The sequence below is a fragment of the Trachurus japonicus genome, chromosome 8 (genome assembly GCF_045865225.1).
Source record: "Trachurus japonicus isolate A0001 chromosome 8, Traja_1.0".
Classification (NCBI taxonomy): Eukaryota; Metazoa; Chordata; class Actinopteri; order Carangiformes; family Carangidae; genus Trachurus; species Trachurus japonicus.
The window spans coordinates 10,818,064-10,844,652 of record NC_140914.1 but is presented as its reverse complement, the minus strand read 5'-3'; the positions used below and the strand labels follow the sequence as shown (position 1 = coordinate 10,844,652).

The 26,589-nt window shown below is 45.4% G+C and overlaps 1 protein-coding gene across 2 annotated transcripts in view; it reads right to left on the bottom strand.

Annotated features, from left to right (window-relative positions):
• Positions 1 to 25,903, bottom strand: part of pde4a (phosphodiesterase 4A, cAMP-specific) — a 46,185-nt gene extending 20,282 nt beyond the window's left edge. Inside the window, exons 1-2 of one of the 2 annotated variants that reach the window (XM_085783734.1) lie at positions 24,500 to 25,903; positions 455 to 640 (exon numbers count right to left, since the gene is read on the bottom strand). In XM_085783734.1, the coding sequence (XP_085639860.1) occupies positions 455 to 640; positions 24,500 to 24,795 (482 nt within the window). In that variant the 5' untranslated portion in view covers positions 24,796 to 25,903. Of the gene's footprint in view, positions 1 to 454; positions 641 to 2,473; positions 3,491 to 24,499 lie in introns of those variants that run through there. The other variant, XM_085783735.1, reaches the window with a different exon arrangement.
• Between the last annotated feature and the right edge of the window lie 686 nt (positions 25,904 to 26,589).

The window sequence follows — 26,589 nt, the reverse complement described above, 5'->3', positions numbered from 1 at the left end:
GTGATGGTGATGATGATGATGATGATGATAAATTATCTTAAAATCTTGTGGAATATGAATTGTGGAAATCTAAAATGTTTTATATATATTTGTATCTTGTAAGACTTAGCTTTTCTCTCCAATGATTATATAGGATAGGGTACACCTCTCTCAGGTGTGTTGCACTTGATCTGGTCTTTTTAGATGTGGAAACTGTTGTTTTTTTGTATTGTCTATGTGCTGTCTACTGTCTATTTGTGTATCACTCTTGTATAGTAGTTTGTGGTCTGCGTTTCTTGTCTGTTTGTTATATGTTATATGTTGGGACTGCAGATGGAAATTAGCTGTGGGCTAAATCTGGTGCAACCATCTTCTCATGTTCTGTAAATGATTAATGTCATTGCACAATGTCCCCTAAATAAACTAATAATAGCATGATTGATGATAGATCCAGGATGATGGGCCTCATGCTTACCCCTCACTGTTGATGGAGGAGTTGCGTGACATGGTTTTGGGGGACGTGTCGTAGTCCGAGTCGGAGCGGTACAGGAACGACTCCCTGCGCTGACTCTGGGGGAAGGACGGGTGGAGCACCAACCCAGGACTCGCCTGTGAATCCATGGGACTGCGGCCTGGGGAGGGACCATTCTCCGAGTCGAAGCTGTGTGTATGAAGGGGTTAAGAGGACAGAGAAGGAAACAAGGGAGGGGGGTTTTAGGTGTTTGTTCGACTGCTTCCTCTATACAGTAGTAACACCACACAAAAAGTGTCAAGATCGTCTTTAACACCCCCAACACGAGCCGTTCACACCGTCCTCTTTCACCATTTCTGCTTTCTGTGAGAGAGAGAGAGAGAAAGAGGAAGTTGAAGGGAGAGAGATGTGACACGCTGCAGCGCTGACTCGTACAGCTGTGACTCTGCAGCAGTGGTGCCGCTGGATTGGCAGCCTGCCACTAGGCTGCCCTGAGAATTACACATTACTGACAAGTCATATTTTTTGTGAGTGAGTTGTGTTTAAGTGAGCAAATGGGCCACATCAACTCCTGCTCCTCTCTGGGCCAAAGCTGTCTGTCTGTCTGTCAGTCAGTCTGTCTGTCTGCGGATAAGAGGGATTGAGATGTTTTTATTTGGACTGAGACCTCCCTATACATCACTGGGAAACACCATCACCACTGACTGAGAGAAAGAGACAAGGTGGATATTAGCATCCGCACCGAGGCGGTGATTAAGGCATTTTTGCAGTCCGCTAAACCCCGGCGTCTGTCTTCTCCTTTCAGCTTTCGGTAGTGAAACGTAGCATCTGTCCACGCAGCATCGGGCCAGCACGTTGCTGATTAACATTAAAACCCCCAAAACACAAGGCAGAGAGAAACTAATCTGCCAGATCCACTCAGCGTCGAGCTCCGCCAAAGGGGACACGACAACACACTTCTCCGGTTACTCTCGCCTTTTTTCTCCCCAACACCTGCAGCCAGGAAGCCTTTATTCTCCAGCAAAAAACTACCTCAGACCAACTTTTTTCCAAGATGAAAGAAAGATTCGATCTTGCAGCCAAGAAATGAGTTCACCGTTGATTGAACGGGGGGTTATATATCATATTTTGTGAATTTCTCCTCTCACAGTACACGACAGATACCAATTTATAAGTCAATATTTGTGAACGGCATCCTGCTTAATTTGTCAAGGTTTGTTATTCACTACATCAGCGACAAGACTCCCCATGCATAATAATATTAATATGTAGTAGTTGCTTTCAGGCTGCAGTCAAACGTTGGGATGACAAGGACAGAGAGGGAAGCAGATTGCAGTGTAGCTGCAGCATCTATTTTTAATGTAGAAGAACTTTTATCTCCACAACACCTCCCCTCTCTCCTCCCAAACTTCTCAAACTTTTGTTGTCAACACAGCTGTGAACGCCTTTCAGTTTCTCTTCTAAAATTAAGCGTGAAGTAGCGGATATTTTTAGATTTCACTTCTAAATTGGCCAATTAGGAGCCACTCCTTTCCCCCACTCCCCTCTCTCTCTCTCTCCCCCAGAAGGCTTTGCGTCTATGGTTTACAGATCACATTATCATTAAACAAGTCTCCTCAGTAATGAAAAACACATCAAAAATGTCTGCCAGGGAGACCCTCCACAAGCTGTGCGCCGCTAATCCCTGATTTTTTTTTTTCCTTTTTTCCCTCCCGTCTGCAAACTTAGAGACTAATTATGAGACTTGAGTTTTCTGAATTCGGCACTTCCCCAAATCTCATCAATCTGGCGAGGGTTATTACAGCATGTGCATGGAATAACTCCCTCTGAAATCTTCTTTATTGTCTCGTCTGACAGTCACATTGCACAAAAAATGCTCAGCTCACGCCTCACCTGAAGTGATGCAGAAACAGAGCGAATATGAATCACTACAGGTTCTTTTTTTAAAAACTGGGCAAAATTACAGATGAGTGTTTGTGGTGGGTTTTTTTTTTTTTTTTGGATTGGATGTAGAGGCTGTACCTGCAAATACAGTGTGACGAGCGACTGTGCTCCTGAATACTGCGGTTCAGTTTCATCCGGCGAAACAGAGCGGAGCCCCCGTGTCCGCGAGACTGATCGACTGGTGGTGACAGAGGTGAGGTGAGCGAGGGCGCAGCAGGAGGACCCTCAGGACTCTCCCACAACCTCAGCTGTCGTGTCAGCTTCCTCTGACTCATCGCTGCTGCCAGCTCTGGCCCCGCTGCCGGAGCCGCCGACCAGTTAAAGAAAACTCCCCCAGCCTCCACTTGAAACTGGCTGCTGTCTCGCTCCGTACACGGCTGCTGTCTCTCCCTCCCACGCAGCTCCCCGAACCCCCCCCTCTCCTCCTCTCCTCCTCATGTACTTTTTAGTATGTCGGCTCACGTCTCAGGCAGACAGAGCGGCGAGCACCTGCAAACTGTCCTCAATCCAGAGCCAGATCTAATAACAAGGCCTGATCCTCCCTTTTTTAGTCCTGCTGCCCGCCCACGTGTCTCATGCCAGGGGAGTCAAAGTGCATCAACATGCACATCCAGCGCTGTGATCCTCGCTGCCCTGGATGCTTAAACTCTGGTTTCCCCCCCTCCTCCTCCTCCTCCTCCTCCTCTTCTTCTCACATCCTCAGTTTGTTCCCAGGATTTACGCAGGTCTTCTTAATCCTTTTGCCCGTGCAGGCTTGTTTGAGGTTGGTCTGTCTGTTTCTCGGCACCGACAGCCACACAAAGGAGAACTCTTCTGATATTTCACCACCTCAGCTCTATGCGTGAGTCCCTCCTCTGCTGCTGCTGCTGAGACCAGCCGGCCCAAACCAGACCTCTGCCCCCATCTGCTCTGCAGGTTGATGTCGCACAGACACTCACAAGCCTCCTGACACTCAGGCTGCAGAAAAACAAACAACCAAGAAGCCCGTGGTCTCTGTTAATTTTCCAATTAACCCGTCCTTTGTCCTTGGTTTTGTATCTGTTGCTTCTTCTCTCTTGCACTTCTCTCTGTAAGCATGTGCTCTCACTTTCCTTATCTCTCAGCTCACAGTTCCTCTGCAGCAACAGGAAGGCTAATCACTAAGAGTAACAGACCACAGGCGCCTGAATACAGCAACACATAGTGTATGTGTGTGTGATGAGGATTTGAAGAGAAGATTGAGAACAACCCAGAAAGAGGAGGAGAAAATAGAGAGAGAGAGAGAAATTGGGAGAAAAGGACTTGACTCATTGCCCTGTGTAAATATTTACACATTCTACTGCAGAGCGTGCAAGGTTTGCGCCCAAAACATTTGGTATTTTGACATCAACAGCCTCGCTCACCGACAGCGCTTTCCTTGGCCTTTAGCTGCGAACAGACACAGCGCTGCCTTAATATTCTCCACCAGCAACAATTAGACCATGAAACAGCTTCCAAACGAGGTGCATTAGGTCGACCCCCAGCTAATTCAGCCATGACATGGCAGACAGTGATGTTAGGCAGCTTCAAGGGGGGTTTCTGACACATGTTACTGCAGCGTTAATGCAAAAAAAACTATGTTGGAGCCATTCAATTATCCAATCAATCAATAAATGAATCGACTGTATGGATCACTATGCAACATGATCCCAATGCACTTTACATACACTGTCATGCTTCAAAACAGACAGCAAGCAACAACAAAAAAACATTAATACTGAAAAATAAATGAACCACATTAAAGCGTCTGTGTCTGTACGTATTGAGACGTTCCTTAGATGTTATCTATTACTTTCAGAAAGGGAGGTATTGATAAATAACTCCGTTAAAGACCTCGTTCACCCTGGTATTACCAAAACGGCATGTTGAAACAACACTGTGGCAAGTGAGGCAATATCCTTTGGGCAGAGAGTGAGTCGAATTTCTCAGTTAACTATTGCAAAGCAAAGTGTGAACTGTGTGAACTGCACTGACTGATACTCCAGGGTTACACTTCTCTGTCTGAGAGATTAAACCAGACAGATTATGAATTGCACTTTTTTTGTTTAGATGAAAAGGGTAAAGATTAGAAAATAAGGAATATTTTTACATCTATATACTTTTCTGGTTGTAACGGTGACCCTGAGAGCTCAGTGCAACTTCAGAAAACACATGGAAACTACTGGAAACACTCTGCAGAGCAATTTATTTCTTTGCATGCTTTTCCTTCAAATTACAGTGGATTAGACCCTCCGGGCCACCGTAGTCCAATTATGGTGAAAAGATTAAATAAAAATACAAATATTGTTTTCAAATGATACAAAATGATTTTAAAAAACAGTATAAGTCACACTGAGAAGCCAGTGATAAGGAGCGTTTGTGTTTTTGTTGGCCAGCCAGACCACGTTGTGTACTTGTTAGTTATCTCCGACTGATCGCACACTAACAGGAAAAACTGGAGTATTGAAGTGAAGATCTGGGGTTGGATGTGGGGCGCCAACAATTTCAGAGATTTTGAAGTGGGTCATGAGTTGGAAAAAGTTGGGAACTGCTGTCTTTCTGCTTTTTTTTTTTTTTTCATGTCTGTTCTGATTAAATTTAATTTGTAATTCCTGCTCGTCTCAGTGGAAAACTCACTCCAAACACTTTTTTGTTTTTGGCAGCGGGTCTAACATTTCCTCAGCCCTTGTGGGAACACAGATTGGACGTTTTAAATGGTGCGTGTACACGGGTTGTGTCTGTTTGTGTTTGTTTTGCGACTGTGGAGTGAAGACACACAGAGGAGCAGATATTCACAGAGTCTGAATACACCTCGCTGCTCCACATACCAAATGAGAGCACCAACCAGATGACTTGTGAATACTATCTGTGTTGTTTTTTTTCCTCCAGTCTTTTTTTTTTCCTGCAAAAGCAGCTATAGCAAAAAAAAAAAGTTAAAGAAAAAGCAAGTGAAACCTGCTGCATGAATTCAGTGTTCCACCTCTCAGCGAGCAGCTTAAAGCCTGAGCACAGCGAAGAGGAATACAGTGAAGATGAGATGTCCTGTCAAGCTGCTGCTGCTTCTATTTGCCTCGTCTACATACATACAGTAGTTTACCCTTTCTTCTGAGTCTTTTTCCCCTCTCAGTGGTAGAAAATTAACCCTCGTTTGTTTATGGCGCCGCACCGGGGGGATGGAGGCCTCCTCACAGTTGCTGTTCAAAGACGAGACTCCGGGAAAATGTCAAGAATCCTAATTCACATGACAGTTACTATTGTAATCTCTGGAGAGCTGATGAAGAGACAATTATTCTATCTCCTATTAAATACTGAGTCCCCAGCTCAATAATAGCTGGTGAAAAACCTCTCAAAGTGACTCATGCATACACGTGGACGCACACACACACACACACACACACACACACACACACGGGTAAGGAAAAAAAAAACACACAAAAAATACAAAACACACCCCCATGTTTCACTTCAGCTCACACGCAGATCAGCATAAACGCAGAAGCTCTTTTGTTTTCACTCAAACACTATAAAAAGGCTAAACTAGATGCATGTCCACACATACAAACACAAACACACACACACACACAAAGATACACACACTGTAAACAGGGTGATTATAAGCCGAGGCTGTGGGCAGCTCTCTTGATTTCATTATGTGAAAGCAGTGTCCCTGGAGTGTATCGCTGCTGGACAATGACATGATGATCAGAGGTTTCACAAGGAGGACGGGGATTTGTGCCAGCCGAGTGACTCCTTCTTCCTCGGAGAAGATAACAAACCGTCTCTGTCAGGAGGAGGACGGAGAGAGAGAGAGAGAGGAAGCACATTAAAGCTTCCCTGTGCGTGTAGCCGCTTCTACCTGAACCGCCTCACTCTGTTAACTCTCAGGGGCCCGCTGACGCACGCCGCAGACAAACCTACGGTAATGGATATGTTAACAACGAGACCCGGATTCATTTTGCATGACTGAGAGACGTGGTCGCTCACGTGGAAAAATGTAAAAGCTCATTTATTGCTTGTGCAGCGGCTGTGTAAAATCAAGCTGAGTTGTACTGTACTTGAGGTTGGGGGGAAATCCTATATATGCACAGGTATTGCTTCTTTTTTTCCTTTTTTTTGTTGTTATTAAATTAAATTAAACACAGTGCATCTTCTCACAGGGAGTTCCTTGTGTGCAGAATAAGCCGAAGGAAAATGAGACTGTTCTGCGGCGGAGCTTCATTTTCTTCTCTCCTTCTCAGCAGCAGTAGCACACGTTCACGCAACAAAAGAGAAGAGCTTGATTCCATGTTATTAATATGGCAGGCTTCAAAGGGGCTTTTTTGGAGCTGCGTGTCAGCGCGGCGATTAGTTTTAATTAAACCTGTAAAGTCTGTGTGAGAATGTAGAGGAGATTTACATACATCCCCTCCATTGACCCCTCACTCTCTCTCTCTCTCTCTCTCCTTCTCTCTCATCGCCATCGATTATTCATTAACAGTCATCGCGGCCGGCGGAGCCCCTGGCTGGTGCCACATCAGCGTTTTCCCAGCAGTCCGCTTGGTGTCAGCTCTCCTCTCCCTCTCCATCACGCTGCTCACTGGCGTTAATCAGGCTTCTCCGAGGGGATGAGCCAGCCAACACTCATTCATTTAAGCGACTTAAACTTAAAAAAAAAAAAAAAACTCTCAGTCAACCCTCCCCTCCTCTCCTCCGCTCTCCCCTCCTCCCCCCTTTTTCTTCATTCTCTTCAGTTCACTAAGTTAATGATTAACCTGCCTGCGTCCATCTCCCTCACTCCCCACAACACACACACACACACACACACACACACACACACACACACACACACACACACACACACACTCTGTATACTCTCAGCCTCTGTAGAGAATGACAGTTATTTCCTGCCCCCGCTTCCTCCTCTGCCAAGCAAGCACAGATGCTTATTTCCACGTGCAATTTCACTCACCCCCCCTCCCCTCCCCTCCCCCCTCCCCTCCACTCCCCACTACCACCACCCACCCATGAGCTGTGCCGCCTCACCCAGGCATTTAGCACCTGGCTGATTGCTACCAAGTGTGGGGGTGGCATTGAGGGGAGTTGAAGGGAAGAGGAGTGGGGGGACTTGCAAATTGGGAAAAGGGTGCTACTTTTATAGGCTGACCATATAATCACAGCTGTACTCCAGTGAAGCGGGTTGAATCATCTATTGAGTCTGTTTTTTTTTTTATTTCTGTTATAGTGAGGCGCTCTCAGTCTCAGGCCGGGGCATGTTTTAAGGGCAACATGCCCGTAACTGACACATCTCGGATGACATGTCCAGAGAAGGCTTGCCATCTCCTCTTGCCTCAGCTTGCCCTCTGTGCCTCTCAGGCAATGACAACAGAGAAGGAAAGACGGAGGCACGCTCCAGTCTGCTTCCATCTTAGTGTCGACATTTGCAGTTCAGTGCACACGAAGCGGGAGACAGCGATGTGCCGAGCGGTTCGTGTCAGCGCAGTCGACAAATCACTGGAATCGGTTTGTTAGAAAGATTCGTTCACAAGAATCAATCACTGAATCTTGTTTTTTGTTTTTTTTAAAGGTTTCTGGAGGAATATCAAAGATGTACGCTGGTTCTTTAAGTCGTTCGCTGATCCCTAGATCCCCAGATCAGCGTTATCCTGGACTGAGCTGGGTTTGAGCCCCTGACACTCTCACTGCAGCTGCAGCAGCATTAGTGAGTCTCTCAAGTCTCCTCTCACACAGGAACTTAAAAAAATGTGTGTTTGTGTTCATTATCTTGCTGCTTGGAGAGAGGAACGACCTCCATGTGAGCGTTATCCTTGCAAACGCATCAATGACTTGAAGCTAAAACTGAACCGAGACAAGATGAACGGTTTGTTTCAGAGTGTTAGAGATTCAGCTCAGTTCGCTCAATAAAATAAGAAAAGAGGCTTCGTTCTCAAACAACCCAAGACTGGCAGACTATAGGCTCTGTAAAAGACAGCGCTGGCACTAGGCCACGTGGGCAAAGAGAGGGCATCTGGCCACCGGGACTGCAGGGAACCAGGATGAGGATAAAGCAATGACATACATGGAGGAGGAGGAGGAGGAGGAGGAGGAGGAGGAGAAAACACAAGGCAGGACACAGTGACAGCAAGTAGAGGACAGAGACAGGTTGGTAGGACGCCACATGGTGAAATCTTGATAATTCAATTAAATCAACTGACAATCAACCACTTTAACATGATTATAATTACATAAAATCCCTACTTCTCTCAGCCACGAGCATTTCAGAACTTGTAATCATACATTCGGGCTTCGTGACTTCTGGCGACCTGGCAGCTGAATGCTCATTAAACTCATCAAATTATGGGAGTTAAGAAACATCATTATCTTATTAGCATACTTCCCATGCAGGCAGCACACATTGTATTGGCGTTAGCGCTCTCCAGAAAGCCTTTTTCTTTATCCACTTGGAACACAGTTGCGTGAGACTGTAGATGCTTGTTATGAGTCTCTTCATGCATGTATCCGAGATGAGTCAGATATTTTCTCAGATAAAAATGAAAACAATGCTAACCCTGATGAAAATTCACATCACTTCGGCCCCTACCCCCACATTCTCAGTTTAGAAGTCGCCAGAGCAACAGCGAGATCCACGTTTCAATATTAATACTGGATTGAATCCGCCGATGCTCGATATGTGCACTGAATATTACAACCTTGAGTCCATCATTACAGAGAAGACTAATGCAACTGGAGAGCAAATCTGATTTGAAACTGTTATTAAAATGGCTGAGCTGTTGTTTACTGCTTTTAATAGCTTGGGTTTATCTCACATTAAAACTATTAATGAACAAACGCACAACAAACTCGCTTCTGTACTAACACAGAATGTAAATGTCGTCTAGTCGTTTATATTTTTAGGTCAAAACGGTCTTTTCTGTCCTGACCTCCCTCGGCCCCGGCTTCATCCACCCCCCCACCCCCCACTCCCTCCAACTGTCCGCTCCAGGCGCAGCTTCTCCCACCCATCCAGCTCGCGGCTACGCTGTGGTCAGATCACAGAGCCGGAGATTACAGCAGATTATCCTGCCCACAGGATCACCGACCCGGCTCTGGGCGGCCGAACACAGAGAGCCGGGCCGCAGCCTCTCAGAGTGCACGACGCGCGCCTCTCTGGAAGAACACGGAGGGATTGGCCACGATCACACCTGGCAAATGCCGCACGATGAAAGGGATTTATTTTACAGTCGATGGGATAATCAGCCGTTTTTCAGCACAGTAACAGACCCTGCACGTTGTTAAAGGGATAGTTCAGTTCTCATTCACATAGTGCACATTCGCCACGCTGTGAAATAATCATGTATAATTACGTAACATTACGACACATGAAGCAAATACCCATAACTACTTGCGCTTTTGAAATCTCGAAAACAACTCTGACTCATAATGTTACATTATTATTTCATAGTGTGGTGAATGTGCCGGTCACAACGTCTCCATGAGAGCGTTTTGGAGTTGTTGGATTGTGTATTTGATGAGTTTGATGAGTTCACTGAGCAGCTCACGTCTCTGCCCCGCAGATCTCAAAACAACATGCACCGATAATTAAAGGTAATGTTAAAGCAGAAGTAAGTGGAATATTTGTGTTAATATAAGTCTTAAATAGTGATATCTTCCGACAGCAATCACTTATGTAGAGTGTTTGGTCTGAAACACGGGTCTGTCAGTCACTCTGCTCTGCTGTAAGCCGAGGAGAAAACTTTCCTTGTATCCTACAACCTTTATCCAATGAGGAGAGAGAACAGCATACAGTAAAGGGGCGGTCCTCTCTGTGTGTGCAGCCAAGGGATGCGCGTGAATGTGGTGACGTAGGGACGAGGACGGGGACTGCTAACTCCATCGGTTGACAAGAAGTTAGCCAAAACGACCGGATCGCTTACTTCTGCTTTAATGAACCAACCTACCCCTATGACTATATAGGGATTATGGCAATGGGCAAATTTGCCAAAATGTTGAACTATCCTTTTAAAGCCCAGCCCTCTTAATCTATTAATGCACTACACAAACTAAAAATCTGCCCTAATCGAGTAGATCACATAAGACACACAAAGCTCTGAGTGTTTTTTCTTTCACCCGAGGAACTTGGGCGATGTTGTTGCTTGTGAGGATTATTTTACACTTGGTATTCCTCAAAAATCCATCTGCGTTGTGTCCGTCGCTCTACATCGGCATCCACAGATCCCCGACATCTGACTGAACCCACAGGTGTCTCCTCCTCAGGGCTGAGACCTGCTCTCTGTCAGCGCTGTTTCTGCTTCACAGGCTTGCTTGGCTTTCAGCTCTGTTTAGATGCTACTCGGTGACATGGCTGTACATCTGTAAAAGCAGGTACATCATCTCTTCATTTGAAAAGAAAGTAACTCTGTGAGCAAGCTGAAATAAACAGCCACCGTATTTCTGTATTAGGTTTCAGTAGGTTTCAGTCTGCTCTGCCAGGCCTGTACCGCAGCCATCTTCCCTTTTTTGCCTGTTTTGTGGCCCTTTTGCCTTCAGTCTGGTCTTCAGGAAGTGAAACACATGCTCAGTTGGCACGAAGGTCAGACGACTGACTCGTCCAGTCCAGAATATTTCACTGGTTGAGCCATTAAAATAAAAAAAAACAACTTGGTTGCCTGTCCTGCATGTTTACAATCTTTTTTTCGATTCTGTGTCATAAAATTGAGCGGGTATGTGTGAACAGGGTCACAAGTGCTCGTCCAGACTCCAACCCCAGAGACCCATAAAGTCACGACTGAAACTGTACACTGTGGTTACTGTCCTGGGAGTCAAGGAGTAGTTCAGAAAAGCCAATACTTTCCAGCGCTGTATCTCTGATGCTGCGTCTGCAGCATAAATTAGAAACAGGGGGCAACAAGGTCAGCACATCTCCACAGCACGGCCGTATGTCTTCCTCTTTATGTTTCTGTTTTTGTCCATTCTCCTTCCTACCAGAGCAACTCTCTCTCTCGTTCAGACTACTTTTCTCTGGCCACATGCAAAGTGAGTGATTATCACTGAGTGGCATGAAACCCATCCTTTTCCTCTTCTCTTCACTCTTCATCCGTCTTTCTCCTTTTATATGCAAATCCCCCTCTGTGACCCCCGGAGGCCGTTTAGTGCGAGAGGTAAGTGTTTAAGAATCGTGACTCCCAATACCCGGCTCTTTTTAGAAACCAGCCTTCCCGCTCCCAAATATCAGGGGAGGGAACCGAGAGGAAGCTGTTTGTTTTATGAGCATTGTTCCCCTCAGAAAGCACCTTGTAGATTTGTGTTACGGGAGCTCCTCGGTATTTCTCCTCCTCTCTGCTGTTGTAGAGACTGAGGCTGGGCTAAACAGATGGATCAGCTGACACAGACAATCATCCTGAGAGATGACAGATGGAGAGACGTGTTCACTTGGTGCTCTGTTTAGTTTCCTGCCACTCGCATCCAGATAAATTAGGAGTTGAGAGACGAAACTCCTCGGCGTGGAAACCGTTCAGCGGCAGCGGAGGGCAATAAAATGATATTGATTTGCTTTTGATGTTTAATGGAGTTTCTCAGGGGGGTAGATGCGAGCAGTGGGGGGTGTGCGATGGAAAGACGGGGCGGGGGTCTAGATAAAAGCGGCATTCAACTGAATTCTGCTTAACGACATGGATTTTAATTGCACTGACCAGCATTCCTCGAAAGTGGAAGAGTGCACTTACAAAACCCAATTAGTGCAGAGATGATGAGAAAAGAAATGGGCTGAGGGATGCTGCAAATGCAACGGAGCTGGACTTGGCATTGGGGTGGTTGGGGAATGGGGGGAGTAGTGGTATCAACACTGTCTGTGCTCTACCACCAAATCCATAAACTCCCTTCCCATACTGGGTGCCCCGATCCCACCACCACCACCACCGCCACATCCCCCCCAAACATGCCCACACAAGGAGTGGTATTTTTAGCGCATCAGCCTATCTCTGAGATGGAGTGCGTAACTCCCTCTCTGCAGGCTGGGGCTGCTGGGCCTCTTTTATTTTAATCCAGACTGTAGAGATGAAGAGAGAGCAAGATAGAAAGAGAGAGAGAGAAGTGTGACTCATCCAGAGCTACCTTTGTGTCACTGTGGCTCTGTTCCTCCTCACTATCTCACTATCTATCTCCCTCCATCTTTTTCTCCATCTGTCTTTTTCCTCAGTCTGCCACTCTTGGCTGATCCATCCATCCATCTATCCATCTATCCATCTATCCATCTATCCATCTATCCATCTATCCATCTATCTATCTATCTATCTATCTATCGGTTGTGTTTTTATTTTCTGAAAGTCTCCACATCCCTTCTGTAATTTCAAATTATGTCATATTTAATCCAATCTGCAAGTAAAATGCGAACTAATAAGCACTCTTGGCATCCAGTTCGTCATGCATATTCCCCTGCACAAAGACGGTTGGCTGCGTATTACCCCTGGAATGATAGATAATTACTGATATAATGTGGTATGAAAACAAAACGCCGGGCAGGAACGTACGGCAGAGTGAGGAAGCGTACAAGGTTGATTTTGAACATGCGGTGTAATGGTCCATTTAGCTTGATGCTCTGAATGGTCCTCTAATGTATTCATGACGGTGCTGAGCAAAAACAAGGGGCGCCAAGGCTTCACTTCCCTTCTGTTCCTGGCTGCGGTATTGTACCTCGTGCTCGACCTCGCGGTGGTGTCTCACTTAGAAAGTAAGGCAGTCGAAAAAACAAAGCTCTGGATGACGTAGGACGAGGAAAACAACAGGAATGTGCGGAAAGTGCACAATATATTTTTTAATACTATCACCTTTAAAAGATGATGATGCCAGTCAGTAAGTCACCTTAGTAAGTAAGTCACTCTGCTTCCAGCTCCCTTTAGGAAATACCTTAAAATGGCGCTTTCTATCTAACAGGTGTGATAGACATTGGATTTCTTTTCATTTTAAAGCCCTCACTGGTCTTTTACCATCCTATGTTAACTCTTTAGTATTTTTCATTGCAAGTCTTGGAAGTCCAGGAGCACCTGCAACTTGGAACACTTTGCAAAACCATCTGAAACTCACCACATTTTATCATTAGGGCAATTTAAATCCATAGTTGCATCTTATTTTACCCCCAACTGCTCCTGTTTTTTAATTAGACTTCTCTGTTTTCTATTTATCATTGTCACTTTTACTTTTTTGGTATTTTTGATATGTTCATTATATGTTTCAAATGTTTTGTGTTTTGTCTCGGCTATATTGTAAATGAGGTTGCTTCCTCAATATATCTCAACAACATCTGGAGAATATGATTTGTAAGCAGCCCCAATTACAACTGCTTTTTTTGTTTTTTTTATAACACTTATTATGATGCACAGTGTGCATTCATATCACCAAGGATTCAACCCTAAAAAGATAAAAACATCATCTCTTTTGTAAAAATCTAACGCTCAGTACTTCATGTTTAGGCAAATTACATCCCTGGAGATGAAATATACCATGAATTTAACAAGGACAATTAGCAAAACGGCACTCCAATTATAGTGCTGTTACAATAGGCATTAATCATGTTAGAAAGAGAACAATAAGAAAATCAGTGTGATTATCCTGGATAGCAGCTCGGCTCCATTAGCGAGGAAAAGGCAGGATTGTTTGTGTGGATTAATCGGGGCCCAGTTCTGGCCACGGGGCCGGTGCCTTCCAGCAGCAACAAGCTTGTCTGATGAGTCAATCTGTCTGTCATTTTTATTTTCATGTCACTCACTCAGCGCGCTCTCGTCCTTCAGTCTCCCCCCCCCCCGTTTTTGTTGAGCGTAAGCACTGTAATTTTAGACATCAAAAATGCTCCACAATTCAGAGGCGTCCTGTCTGTCTCCTCTTCACTTCACTTCGCAGCACGCCAGCATCTGTCTGACTTTATTCTATCACAATGCGGTGTCTAAAAGTCACCTGCCCTGTCTGCTCACCTATAGCCCCACTGCGTTTTCTAATCTAGATCTATTCAAAAGAAGTTGTATTGAAAGGCGGCTGCACAGACAAAGCTAAAAAGAAAAAAACAAAAAACTAGAGGACATGCCAACACAACTGTAAAAGATGCGTGCATTTACTTTTGGCAGTGATTGTGTTTACATCTGCTCTAAAAGCAGAGAAGCTCTTAGTCTTAAAGATGCAGATAAGATGTTGTTAATGTTAACAGCAGCAGACGAATAACAGATACATTCATCGGCTGAGGATGGAGCGAACCCGAGGAGCCAAGTGCTTCCTGACTTGATGGTGTAATGATGGAGGAGGAGGAGGACGCTGTGATTGGGTAATGAGGCCTCGGCGTCGTGGCAGGAAAACGCAGTCAGACTCCACAGTGAGAATCAGCAGTATGTCCAGACAGAACGCAGAACGTCTCCCACTCTGCACGTCCCCAGACACTTCTCCTTCTCGTCTCGCACACGAGCACACGTTCACGCTCACGCAACACACGGCGTTCAGCCACAATAGCTGTTGCCAGCGCCCGCCGTCCTCTGTCTGCCTTTCACAGGATTCAGGATTCGACAGAAAAAGACACGCACGTCGTCGTCGTCATCGAGCGTGTGAGTGCATGCACGTTGCGGTTAGCTATCACTTTTCCACTGGCAAGCAGCAACAGACAGGGCCTCACACGCGTAACAACATGGAAACTGCTGGAAAGCCAGGAATAGGGAAGCAGAGTGGGATTCATGGAGATTTCAAGCCAGTGGACAGAACTTCGTGCCGGCGCAATTTTATGGTGACAAATGCTTTACCATCACGATGAACGCATCTTCAGGAGATGTGCCATGCCCTGCGGGGTGCAAAACGAGGACATTACACACATGTACACACACAAACACACACATTTAAAAGCATGTAAACACACACTGACACACAACGAAATGTTCTTACATGGACTCTGTCTAGCACGCAGGAGCAGCCACACTCAATATCTTTCTTATACATATTGCAACGCAGAATGGAAACTGAAATAAAGCTCAATAAAACACTGGGAGCTGAGGCTGGTTTGGTTTAATCTCATTACACTGAGAGCCCGAGGCTGCTCCCCCCCCCCCCCCTATTTATAGCACCCAAAGAAGAGAGAGAGAGGAGGGCCAGCGTTCATGTACACAACATCACTGGCCCCGTGCACCCGCGGCTGTGAGTGGCAAGGGACTCGACCAATGGCAGACCGGTCTTGCATCAAATTTGATGTGACAAAACACACAATTGCCAGTGATCTGTGAAGACAACCGCCCTCGTTCTTGTATTCTCCAGACACATGCCCGCGTTCTCATTTGCCACGTTTACCTTCTGTTCCTCTTCGCTCGCCTTATCTTCACACCTTCTCCCCGGTGTCGGCTTCCCTCGTTCCACCTGTTTGATGCAAAGGAATGGGCTCAGGGGTTGTCTTGTATTAAAGCAGGCTGCGTCTGTCTGTGTGCAGGGGGAGCACCCACTTCTTCTTTTTTTTCTCCCCCCTCCTCTTCTGCTGCTGCTGCTGCTGTCGCTGCTGCTGCTGCTGCTGCTGCTGCTGCTGCAATTAAACCAGAATCTTTCAGTGGTACTTTTCTGATGCTTACAGTAAACTGCCGGGTGAGGAAGAACATTTTTTTTTTTTAGAGTTGATGGAGCTGATGGTTTTTGGCTACTTTGCAGTTCGTGATTCTCGACTACACTGATGCAAAAACACACGAGGATTAGGTATCCTTGCTCAGGGACACTTTGTAACTGTTACTGGGCACTGATGGTACTGTGGATTGCACCAGAAGCCTTTCAAGTTCTTCCAAAATAAAATGCCAGGAACAAAGATGAGACGCTCAGGGGAGAGAAGCAGCACGGAGTAAAGGAAAGACTCAACCGTGATTTTCTTTAAAGACAACTCTCAGAATAATACCCCGCGAGTCCACACAAGTAATCACACAATAACCCTCTTGGTACACAAGTGGAAATAGAGAGGGGAGAACGCAAACCAAAGCCTCTCTGTTGTTAATTACTTCGCCTTTGTTGGGGATAAAATCCACCTCCCAGTCTGCATCTGCATCATCAGAAATCTCATCCCGTCACAGTTTAATGGAGGATGTTAGTGAAAGCCTGCTGTGGGCCTGGCCCGAGAAGAAAGGAGACACATGCAATCTTCAAAAACTGCCGGATCTTAAACTGAAAAGTGGAGCATCAAGTGAAAATACCACCCTGAATCCTCGGGCCATGCTTTTTTTTTTTTTTTTTTCTCCTCCTCCTACCCTCTCTGCCCTCCAACAGCCTGAATGCTGAGTGTTAATGTGCGAACATGAACATGACCTACAAGAAACGGGCTCACTGCTCTGACAGGGCAGGTTACGCTCACACTCGGATGTAGCAGAGGTCAGTAGCCGGAAACAGAGGAAACAGAGGTGTGCACTGGCCTGTATACAACACCTTCAGTCGGCTATAAATCATAAGCTGCTTCATGCATTATGTAAAACTCTCAAGTGCTCCCACAAACCTTGTTGCAACTGCACAGATTGCCGGTTTCATTTTATATGTATATATATAAATATATATTTCCTTAACACAAACCTATTGCATCTGTTTTATTTTGACGGGTGTCTGAATCATTCTGTTTTGGAGGCAAATAAATGATGAGGAAGAAACACATGCAGTGCTTTCCTACACACGAGCCCCAGCTGGCGCCGACATATCACCGGCAACGTACAGCAGACATATACTGTAGCGTGCACACACATGCACATGCACTGCACGTGTCATTGTTTCCTATTAATAGGCGGTAATACGCATCCTGCCCTCATTGTGACACATATATTTTTGAAATGTGGAGACTTTAAAATGAGAGAAAAATGGAAGTGAAAATCTCCTAGCTATCTCAGGAGTAGTTGAAAAATTACATGCTCCTTTATCGGCTGAGAAAATTGGATTATTTCCAAGCTGCTCAGTCACAAAGCTAAAAAACCAGCCTGCTGCTGTTGTTGGTCTCCGAGAACTGTGGAGTGCATTTACCAAGTTGTGTACTTAAGCACAGTTTGGAGGTCGTTGTCTAAATTATGCCACTTTTCATATCTACTCCGGCTCATTTCAAAGGGAAATGAGATACTAAAAAGCATAAAACCATCTCATAAAATACAGCCTATTGTTATTAAACTGTCTATCAATGTATTACATCAGCAATAATGGTAATATCCAATAATGTATCACTCACAGAGGATCTTTCCACATTCCTACTTAAAATCACATTTTAATGACAGAACTTATATACTTGTACTAATATAATGAAGTATTTCTATTTGTCATATCACTGCTGTTACTGTGAGTAAAGCTTTGGAGTCGTTTCTCTGCCGCTGCTGCATATGAGAGCCACAGTGTTTTTATCCAACAACAGCCCAAATGACAGTTAATAGCTGCTGGCTGATTTGGTTTCTGCTCTCCGAATTAACACACTGAAATATTTTCCAATCGACGGTTCTCACACAACAACAGCAGAGCTGAGTCAGACCAAGAATGGGCAACAACTAACCACTTCCTGCTGTATTTTCTCTATCTGAGCCACACTCTATTTCTATCATTGACACTGTCTTAGCACGACACGATGTGGAGGCAACAGTATGTTTTTTACCGCAGGGGGAATTAAAATGAAGGACAGAACAAAGCGTTGGTCATATTTGCTGGGACCGGGGCCACAATGTGCAGTAAAGGCACCATCTGTCCTTGCTCCTCTTAACAGCACTGACACTCTTGAGTCATCCAGGAAAGCCGATATCGTTGTGGGTTAAGGACTCGGTCCCGGGGCGGGAGGAGGTCTGTGGAAGTGACACCTCAGATGACACGTTGGCACTTGGACTCGGCCGTCTGTGTCCGTCTGTGCCAAAAACGTGGTCTCCAGGTGCACTCATCCTTTTCAGCTCTGATTTGCTGCGGGCTCTTGATTTGAACTAGAAGTCCCCCGATGCAGCTCGCAACAGCCTGACACGCTGCTCTGCCTCTGCTCGACAGGTGTGTGGCTGTTTGTTCGCTCTGCTCCATTGTGTGCGTGTGTGTTGTGCTGGTGTATACACCTGACAAGAGAGTTTGTCAGTCTCAGTCATTTCAGGCAGAGCAGCAGCCTAAAGCGCATTTCAGCAGGAGAGGGCGTCCCCTCGGTGGCGTCACTCGGTGCCACAGCTTCAGAGGCCGCCGGCTGTTTCTGAATTACCGTGGTCTGGTCAGGGTTTCCTGTTCACACATCTACATCTACCCTGTACTGAAATCTCCCACCAGAACAAGCATCATATTACAGTTTTCCCCCCTCAAGCAGAGCTGTTTGCTGAGAGGTGAAAGACTACCACTTATTTTGAAATTGAATGTGCCGCACATTTTGACATTTAAATTCTCCTGAGTCTCAGCAATGAAGAACCTTTTCTTGGTTTGAAGTGGGCGACTTGATTACACTAAAAAGGTTTTTTTTTCTTTCCCTTTTAGTCCCTCTTAGTGCCTATGGGCTCACAGCATAAAATACTATTTCTACTACTAAAAAGCATTATTTTTTGTGTCAGACGAAACATAAATCGGAGAGAAGGTTCACCTTGAATTCATACAGGATACATTTTTAGTGTGTATTTTCATCTTTCAGCATAATTACTACCTGTTTTTCCTGCTCTTTGATGCACAGGCCTGTTTGAACTCCCTCTCTAATGGCAGCTGATTGCCAGCCATATGATGAAGGTGTTTGTGTCTGCTCTGCCCTTGAAGTCTGCGATTTTTTAAAGCACAAGGACTGAAAAAATGACATCCTTGTAAGATACCTTTAAGGAGGAGGCTATAGGAGGAGATGAGGCACTGCACACACTGCGAGTGGTGGGCAGCGATTTCCCGCCACTGGGGGATCTGAAGGTTTGAGATTCAGATATGGCTTCGAGGGGGGAAAAGTCTCTGCGAGCAGTTGATGATCTCCATGGACAAGCGAGGGGGAGTGGGATGAAAATGATAGATTTATGACAGGGAAGCTGTGTGCCTAATGCTGCCGCTTGCTGTAAGCATGAACAAGGCTATATCGCAGACAATCTCAGAAGCTACAGGGAACCAGCAAGACGGGGCCATACAATAAAGAGACAAAGAACAGAGACCAGGAATAGAGATGGAATCAATACTCCCCATTTACACCGGAGCGAAAATGAAGCGCTGAGAGTATGGAGGATCAAAAAAAAGAGAAATGCAGCAATCAGACTGTATTCTTTATGGACAAAAGAGTGACTCAAACAATATTATTAGATAAGAAAAAAGTGGCCTGGACGAGGCTTATCATAATAAAATTGGACATCTTGACAGAGGCGGACGGGAGGAAACTGTCAGATAATGAAATTTCCCAGAAATGAAAATGACATGGGAAGAGAAAGAGAGGAAGAAATGGGTGTATCCGTGGAAAGAAACTGTGAGCAGCCTGGTTACATCGATCAAGAAGATATTCGCGGGTAACAGGTGGACTTTGTTTTTTTTTGTTTTTTTATATGGCAAAGCTCACTTTGTTTCCTCGTGCTGCTGGGATCCTTGCCCATCTATACTTGTCAACAGAAAACAAATGAACAAAAAGAAGAAAAGAGAAAAAAACAAAAAAACAGTGTGAAATTAATGAAAATGCAAAGATGCCAAGGTTTCCAGACAATTCACGAGGCAAACTGTCTGTGCTAAATGTGGTTACCAGTGGCCTCAGTATCTGAGGGAACTAGAGAGTCCTCCAGTGAGACAAATTGATGAGCAGACAACAAACACAAAGAGAGGCCTTGGACGAGAGCTGCATACATTCCCTTCGAGCGTGCAACCTGTTTGGTGTCACTGCTAAAAGATCTCAGAGGGATTTTTTACCTGAGGTCTCTGGGATCCGCCTGAGCCAACCAAAAAGTGAGCGCCGTTCCAGTGCATGAACTGCCTCCAGATACTAATTAGCGCTGAGAGTAGTGAGAAAAGCACTGTGTATTCACAGAAGAGCGCAATCTGTAGCTTAAACAGATGGTTCCACTACACAAATGAGATAAGAGCTCTATTACTTAACGCTATTAAGACACATTTGTTGGGATAATTCCTGAATACGCTCTGCATGAGACTTTTTTTTTGTTTCTGGAGTGTAGAAATGTAAATGTATGATCAACAACAAAATACAGCTGTTGCGGTAATTAACTAGAGCTGTACCTCATTACGAACTAAATTATTATGGCAGACGGCCAGTCAGGCAGGAGAAAAAAAGAAAAAGAGACGCTTACAAATCAGCACTGGATCCCAGCGTAGGGAGCAAAAAAAAAAAAAAAAGCTGTAAAGAATGTATGAGGTGGTAGGTGAGGGAGGGAGGGAGGGAGGGAGGGAAGGAGTCTTTGGTAAGAAATTGTTGCTGAGGACTAAACAGGAAACCGGCTCGGCTGCTGTGATTAAACTCTACAGACTTCACTTCTTCATTAATATTCACTTATTCACCTTATAAACACACACACACACCAGCCATACAGTAATGCACATCCAGTGGGATCTGCTGCCACACACTGACAACTTATGCAGTCAAGCCCGTCGAGTGCCTGTAGGGCTTCTTCTTTTTTTTCTTTTTTTTTGCCTTTTTGGGTAAATGAAATCTATTCTACGAATGCACAAAACACGTAACCATGGCAACAGAATCGCGGGAAGAGCCGTTACTCCGTTTTCGGTGTCAGTCAGTCATTCGTTTTTTTGTGTGTTTTTTTTTCCCCCCCGTGTTGGAACTTCCCAAAGCGGATTGGGCATGGGACCTGATGACTGATACCCTCGTATTAGCATCCTCTTGACAAAAAAAAAAAAAAAAGACGGTCTAACAAAAGACACCGGGGGTGGGAAGAGGAGGCAGACTGACTGACACTCTTTGGGGGGAAGCTGATTGCCACTAAGACTACCATTTTGTGGGATACAAACACACAGAGAGACAGAAATAGACAAGTGAAAACAGTCACAGACAATGATGATCCCTGCAAACAATTATGCAGAACAACACCCAGAATCCTCCTCGTGCGCCACCCAACCCCCGGATCGGTGACTGTCGGGAGCGCTTCGCTTTCAAAAAAAAAAAAAAAAAAAGCAGCTGTATCAATTACAGAGAACACGACGGCACGATCTGTTTCTTCTCTGAACCTTGTCCGAAACAATTCCAGCAGCAGTAGCTCTTGTGCTGATTGATCTCTCGGACCTCCAGATGAGGTCTTGACCGACTCTCGGTGATTGAGCGGCCTGCCTCCCCGACACACTAAGGTCATCTGCCGGGTCGATCAGCGCCAAACCAATCAAAGACCAATGACTCCTTCCTGTCGCCGAAAACAGAGTCCCCCTCACCTAACAGATACAGTCTGACAGTATTCATCATTTTAGTGGCAAAGAAAAACATGTTTGCACAAAGCTGGGAATGTTTCGCCCTTGGTTCGTGTTTTTAAATAGAGAGAAAAGAGTCTCAACAGGAAAACAGTAAACCACTAACCCATTGTGTTGTTGAGTGAATGGATTTCAGCATATTGTATCCAAGGTTTAGTTAGGCAGCCTCTCGCATGTCTGTGCCACATTTTAGATATCTAAATGAATGCCTGTAGATAAAAGCACTCAGCAGCTAGTGAGAGCAGATGTTGTAGCGGAGAGCTGCCTCCCATATAGGCTGCTGGACTCAACGCAAGTTATCCTTGAGCCAAAGACACAGAGCTGCTGGATCCACATAGATGCTCACAAAGCCTGACAAATCGAGCGAGGGGGAGATGCATGCGGCGTCCGGCTCTTTAGCATTCCTTCTTTTTCAGACATGAGCAGAGAGATAGAGAGAGAGAAAGAGAAAGAGAGGCAGAATACAATATACAGTCGCCGTGATGTATACGAAGAGAATGAAAATAATATCAGCAACACAATGGAAATCCCTCTGGCCTCCCACTGATATGAAGACAGATAAAACGAGGCCTCTTGCAATACATACGGGCTACGGGTCAGACACTAACCTGTGCACAGCCCCCTCATAAATACCTCCACACACACACACATACATAGTATCCACTCACACACAAGCATTTCAGCACTACTCATGACACACAACATTCATCTACCAGCCTCCATCCCTCCGTGCACAGTGCACACCCTCCTTTCCTGATCAGTGTGTAGCACAAACACCCACAGATAGTACACACATCACCTCACGGATGTGCTAAGACACACACACACACACACACGAACACATGAACACATGAACACACACACAGTTGGAGCCAGCTTGGTGTGCTCTCAGAACTGAGCTTGTCGGAATCGAATTACCTCTCCCCTCTCTTTTTCTCTCCCTCTCTGCCCTCTCATGGTTTTGCCGCCCACAGAAGGAGAAGGGCAGGCAGAGTCAGTCCCAATGCACTAAAGATTGGACTGCCTCAGTGTGTGTCCTGGGGACTAAAATACAAATCGGCCCTTCCTCCAGTCAGCTGGAATTGGCCCTTCTCCCAGGGGCCTGCCAGGAAGGCCGTCTGTGGCATTGAAAAGGGAAAAAAAATGACAGAAGAAGGGGAAAAAAACAGCAAATAATAACAAGAGAGACCCCCCAATAGTCCTCACAAGACTCACCACACTCTCTTGCTCTAATAATCACCCTGTTCAATGTGTTACTACTGTATATTTGGGCTTCATCAGGGATTTGGAGAATGATTAATAATAATAATAATAACAATAATGGAGTCAAACATGTTGATTCCTCCTCTTGCAAGAACATCTGGAGATTTTAGGCCACATAAAAAAGGACGGAACAGAAGAGGGAGCTTCTTTTTTTTTTAGTTTGAACCATCTCTCTACCAGAAACAGGGATACCCTCCTGCCCCCTTTTTTTCTACAAACACATTAGAAATAACACAAGTGAGTCACAACAGCCAACCTGTAACTCCCACCCGTGTTGTACAAGCTTCACTTTTTTCATTTTCTCCTTATAAAATGATGCCCTGCTATATGGAGGGGAGAAAAAAAGGAAAAAGAAGCAGCTGTTTATAAGAATAAACAGAAAACACATCCAGGTGCTGCTGTCTGTGTCTTGTTAGAGGAGGATAAATGGAGCTATTGTTGAGTAAGGACAAAGTTATCATATCAAAATTTTGATTCGTTCCATGACTCATTTAATTATCTGCCTTTAATCCAATCCGCTCGATAAACATGCATCGTGTAATTTGATTTAAGTGCTGGTAGAGTTGTGAGCCGGTGGAGTTTTTTGAAGCATCATGTGATTGTGTGCTGTGTGCTGCGTTTGTCTCCAGTCTGTCAATGTCCTCTCTCTCTCTCTCTAATGCGGTGATTTTTTCTTTTTTCCTCTCAAACTGTCATATCTGATCAGAGAGCAGCCACTTGGAAACCATCTGTGTGACACCGCTGCTGCTCACTCAGGTCTAGGTAGGTAGCACTTTATAACTTTGTCACATCTTATTTAAAGCACTGGGGAGTTTCTCTTGTCACCTCATTCGCCACCATTGGCTTGGGTCAGGGGGTCATGGTCGGCTGCTCTTGGAGTAAAGCAAAGAAAAGAAAAGAGAAGACAAGACTGTCTGAATGGAGGACGACACTTCAGCAAAGTGCAGCCATAAAGAGAGGCTTCAACTTTTTAGTGCTTCACCCACTGGGCCCCATGCAGACCTGCCTATATGCAAACAAGCTGATAAAGGCCTGTGTGTCTCGGTGCTGCACGCATGGACGCACCCACTAGACCTTTGGTGCCATTAAAAAACCGACTATGCCTCGTTTCTCTTATCGACTTTACATCGGGAACAACATACTGGACGCTCTTTAAAAAAAAAAAAAAAATAGTTACTGGTATTTACAGATGCTGCTCCCTGCGTTTCGAGTGGGCGGCCTAGGTTTGCGCTTCATACCCATCTGACACAGTCTATCCAAAGACGCATAACGCATCAGCACCGAAAAACCCACGCGTCCCGCCTCCCGATAGAAAAGCGCCTCACATCAGTTAACCCTTCAGGCACACTGCGTTATTACGCACTCATTAAAATGCCCCCACCACCACCACCCCTCCACATCCCTCATACCCCCCCACTCCCGTTTACGCATATGCCTTGTGGGCTGTCATGGGCTATTATTGGGATGTTTGGGATGCACACATCTCATCTCATCTCTCTCTCTCTCTCTTTCGCCTACCGTTTATTCCCGACGCAGTTTCCGATGGATGTGTTTGTGGTCCCGTGGAAAGAGGATGGCCAGGACATCCGAGACTTCTTCAGTCCCGGTCTGTCGCTCGTATCCACGGCGTCGGAGCGCTCCATGTGCCGGTGGTGGTGTCGGTCGGTGTCGGAGTAGCCCCGGTGCTTGATTTTGATCGGGGTGCGGGGTTGTCTCCAGAGATGCTGCGGAGGCTTCAGAGTCGCCTGTCCTTCCCGCGGAACCGGGAGCGACAGGGACAGGCTCTTCTTCGAGCATGGTGGTGGTTCCATCATAGTGCAAAAATAAAAATTTAAGATCCCTTTTTTTTTCTTTTCTTTTTTTCCAACTTATTGATTAGATAATATATGGCTGTTTTCTTTTATTTCAAGCACAAAGCAAAGCGGTCCATGTCCCTCTCTCTCCTCACTGCCACTTGATCTCTGAGCGAACAAATCAAAGTGACCAAGTCCAGCACAGCCGAGATCTGAATCTTGTTTTTCTGAATAACATCAAAAACTGTCACAGTGGTGGTGATCTGACAAGTCATCCGAGAATCAATAATCTCATTGTTTTCAGTTTCAGCAGTTTTTTTTTTTTTTTTTTTTTTAATTCAGCCCAGATGAATCTCCTCCGCTCTGCCCTGATCCTGATCCTGATCCTGATCCTCACCAGTCCTGGGTTTTGCTGATGAGACACCGGTCCTGCTGCTTCTTCTCCTGAAGTTTGACGCCTCGTCGCCCATGGCGCACAGCCGGAGGACTGTATTTATTTTAGAGAATTTATTGCTTTTTATCAGCCACTTATTGCAGAGAGACACACAGACGTGCAGACACACGGCGCTGGCGGCTCTTCTCTTCTCTTCTCTCTCTCTCTTTTTCCTTCTCTGTGCGCTGTGGTAGCTATTATTGCTGCTCTTATGGGGTTTTTTTTTTTTTCTTCAGCTCAACTGAATTTTCCAATCAATTTCCATAAAAGTACTCTGATCTATCACGGCTCGTGTAGAGCTATACAGCGTCTCTGCGCGCGCACGCACCGTTGAAGAAGGAGAAGAAGTCTCCAGTTAATTCCTCCATGGAGATGTTGGATCCAGTCATTTCCAATAAGCTCTTAAACTGGACTCAGTGACCATCTCTATCTGTACATCTGAAGAATGGTGAGATATGTCAGAAAATAAAAAAAAATAAAAATAAAAATAAAAAGCAGATGCGATCCTTTTGTTCCTTTGCTGTCCAGACTCTTGTTCAGGTTTTGGTTTTGTCAGAATGCATCACAAAGAGACACAAACTGATAATTGCGGAGATTCAGTCATCCTGCTCAGTGTGGGCCATTATCTTCCCATCCTCGTATTTGCTGGAGTTCGACGACAAACATTGGCTTTCACCACTACCACCCTCCTCTCTCCCTCTCTCCTCTCTCTCTCACTCCCTCTCTCGACAAGTCCAGTCCCTTCTCTCTCTCTCTCTCTCCCTCTCTCTCTGTGGTGGTTGGATGGTTGTTCTCCTCAGTAATTTGTCAGCACTGGGGGCTTCTGAACCTCTTACGCGCTCATCCATCACGTCTTTGCCCCGTCTTTGCGTTTCCTTGACAGACACAAACAAACAAACAAAACACAACAAAACACAACAAATTGCTTAAACGGTGTCAGCTGGGCAGAGAGAGGTTCATAATATCAGACATGCCATCTAAAAAAAAAAGGAAGTGCATGAAGAAAGAGGAAGAAAGAAAGCCACTGTTAATCATTTTTTACCTATTTGGAGCTGAAGACTGTCACTTCATTTTCACACGTGAGCTCCCCTGGAGTGACAAGACCTTCCAGCCCCCCCCCCGCCCCCCCCTCCTCTCCTAATGCGGTATTTTTAGAAGGGGAACAAAAGTAAGAACTGATCCTGTTGCTCCTGGGACCTGCAGAGGGGAAGCGCATTGTTGGGTTAAAGGTCTTATTCCCACCAGGGGCGACCACAGCTAATGGTCTTTTCCAACACTTACAGTATTCGGATGGCAGCACGTGACTATAACTGCTGCTGCTGGTGACATTCATGACAATGTGCTGACACTAGTGCTCAGTGCTCTTGCTGTTGTACATTTTA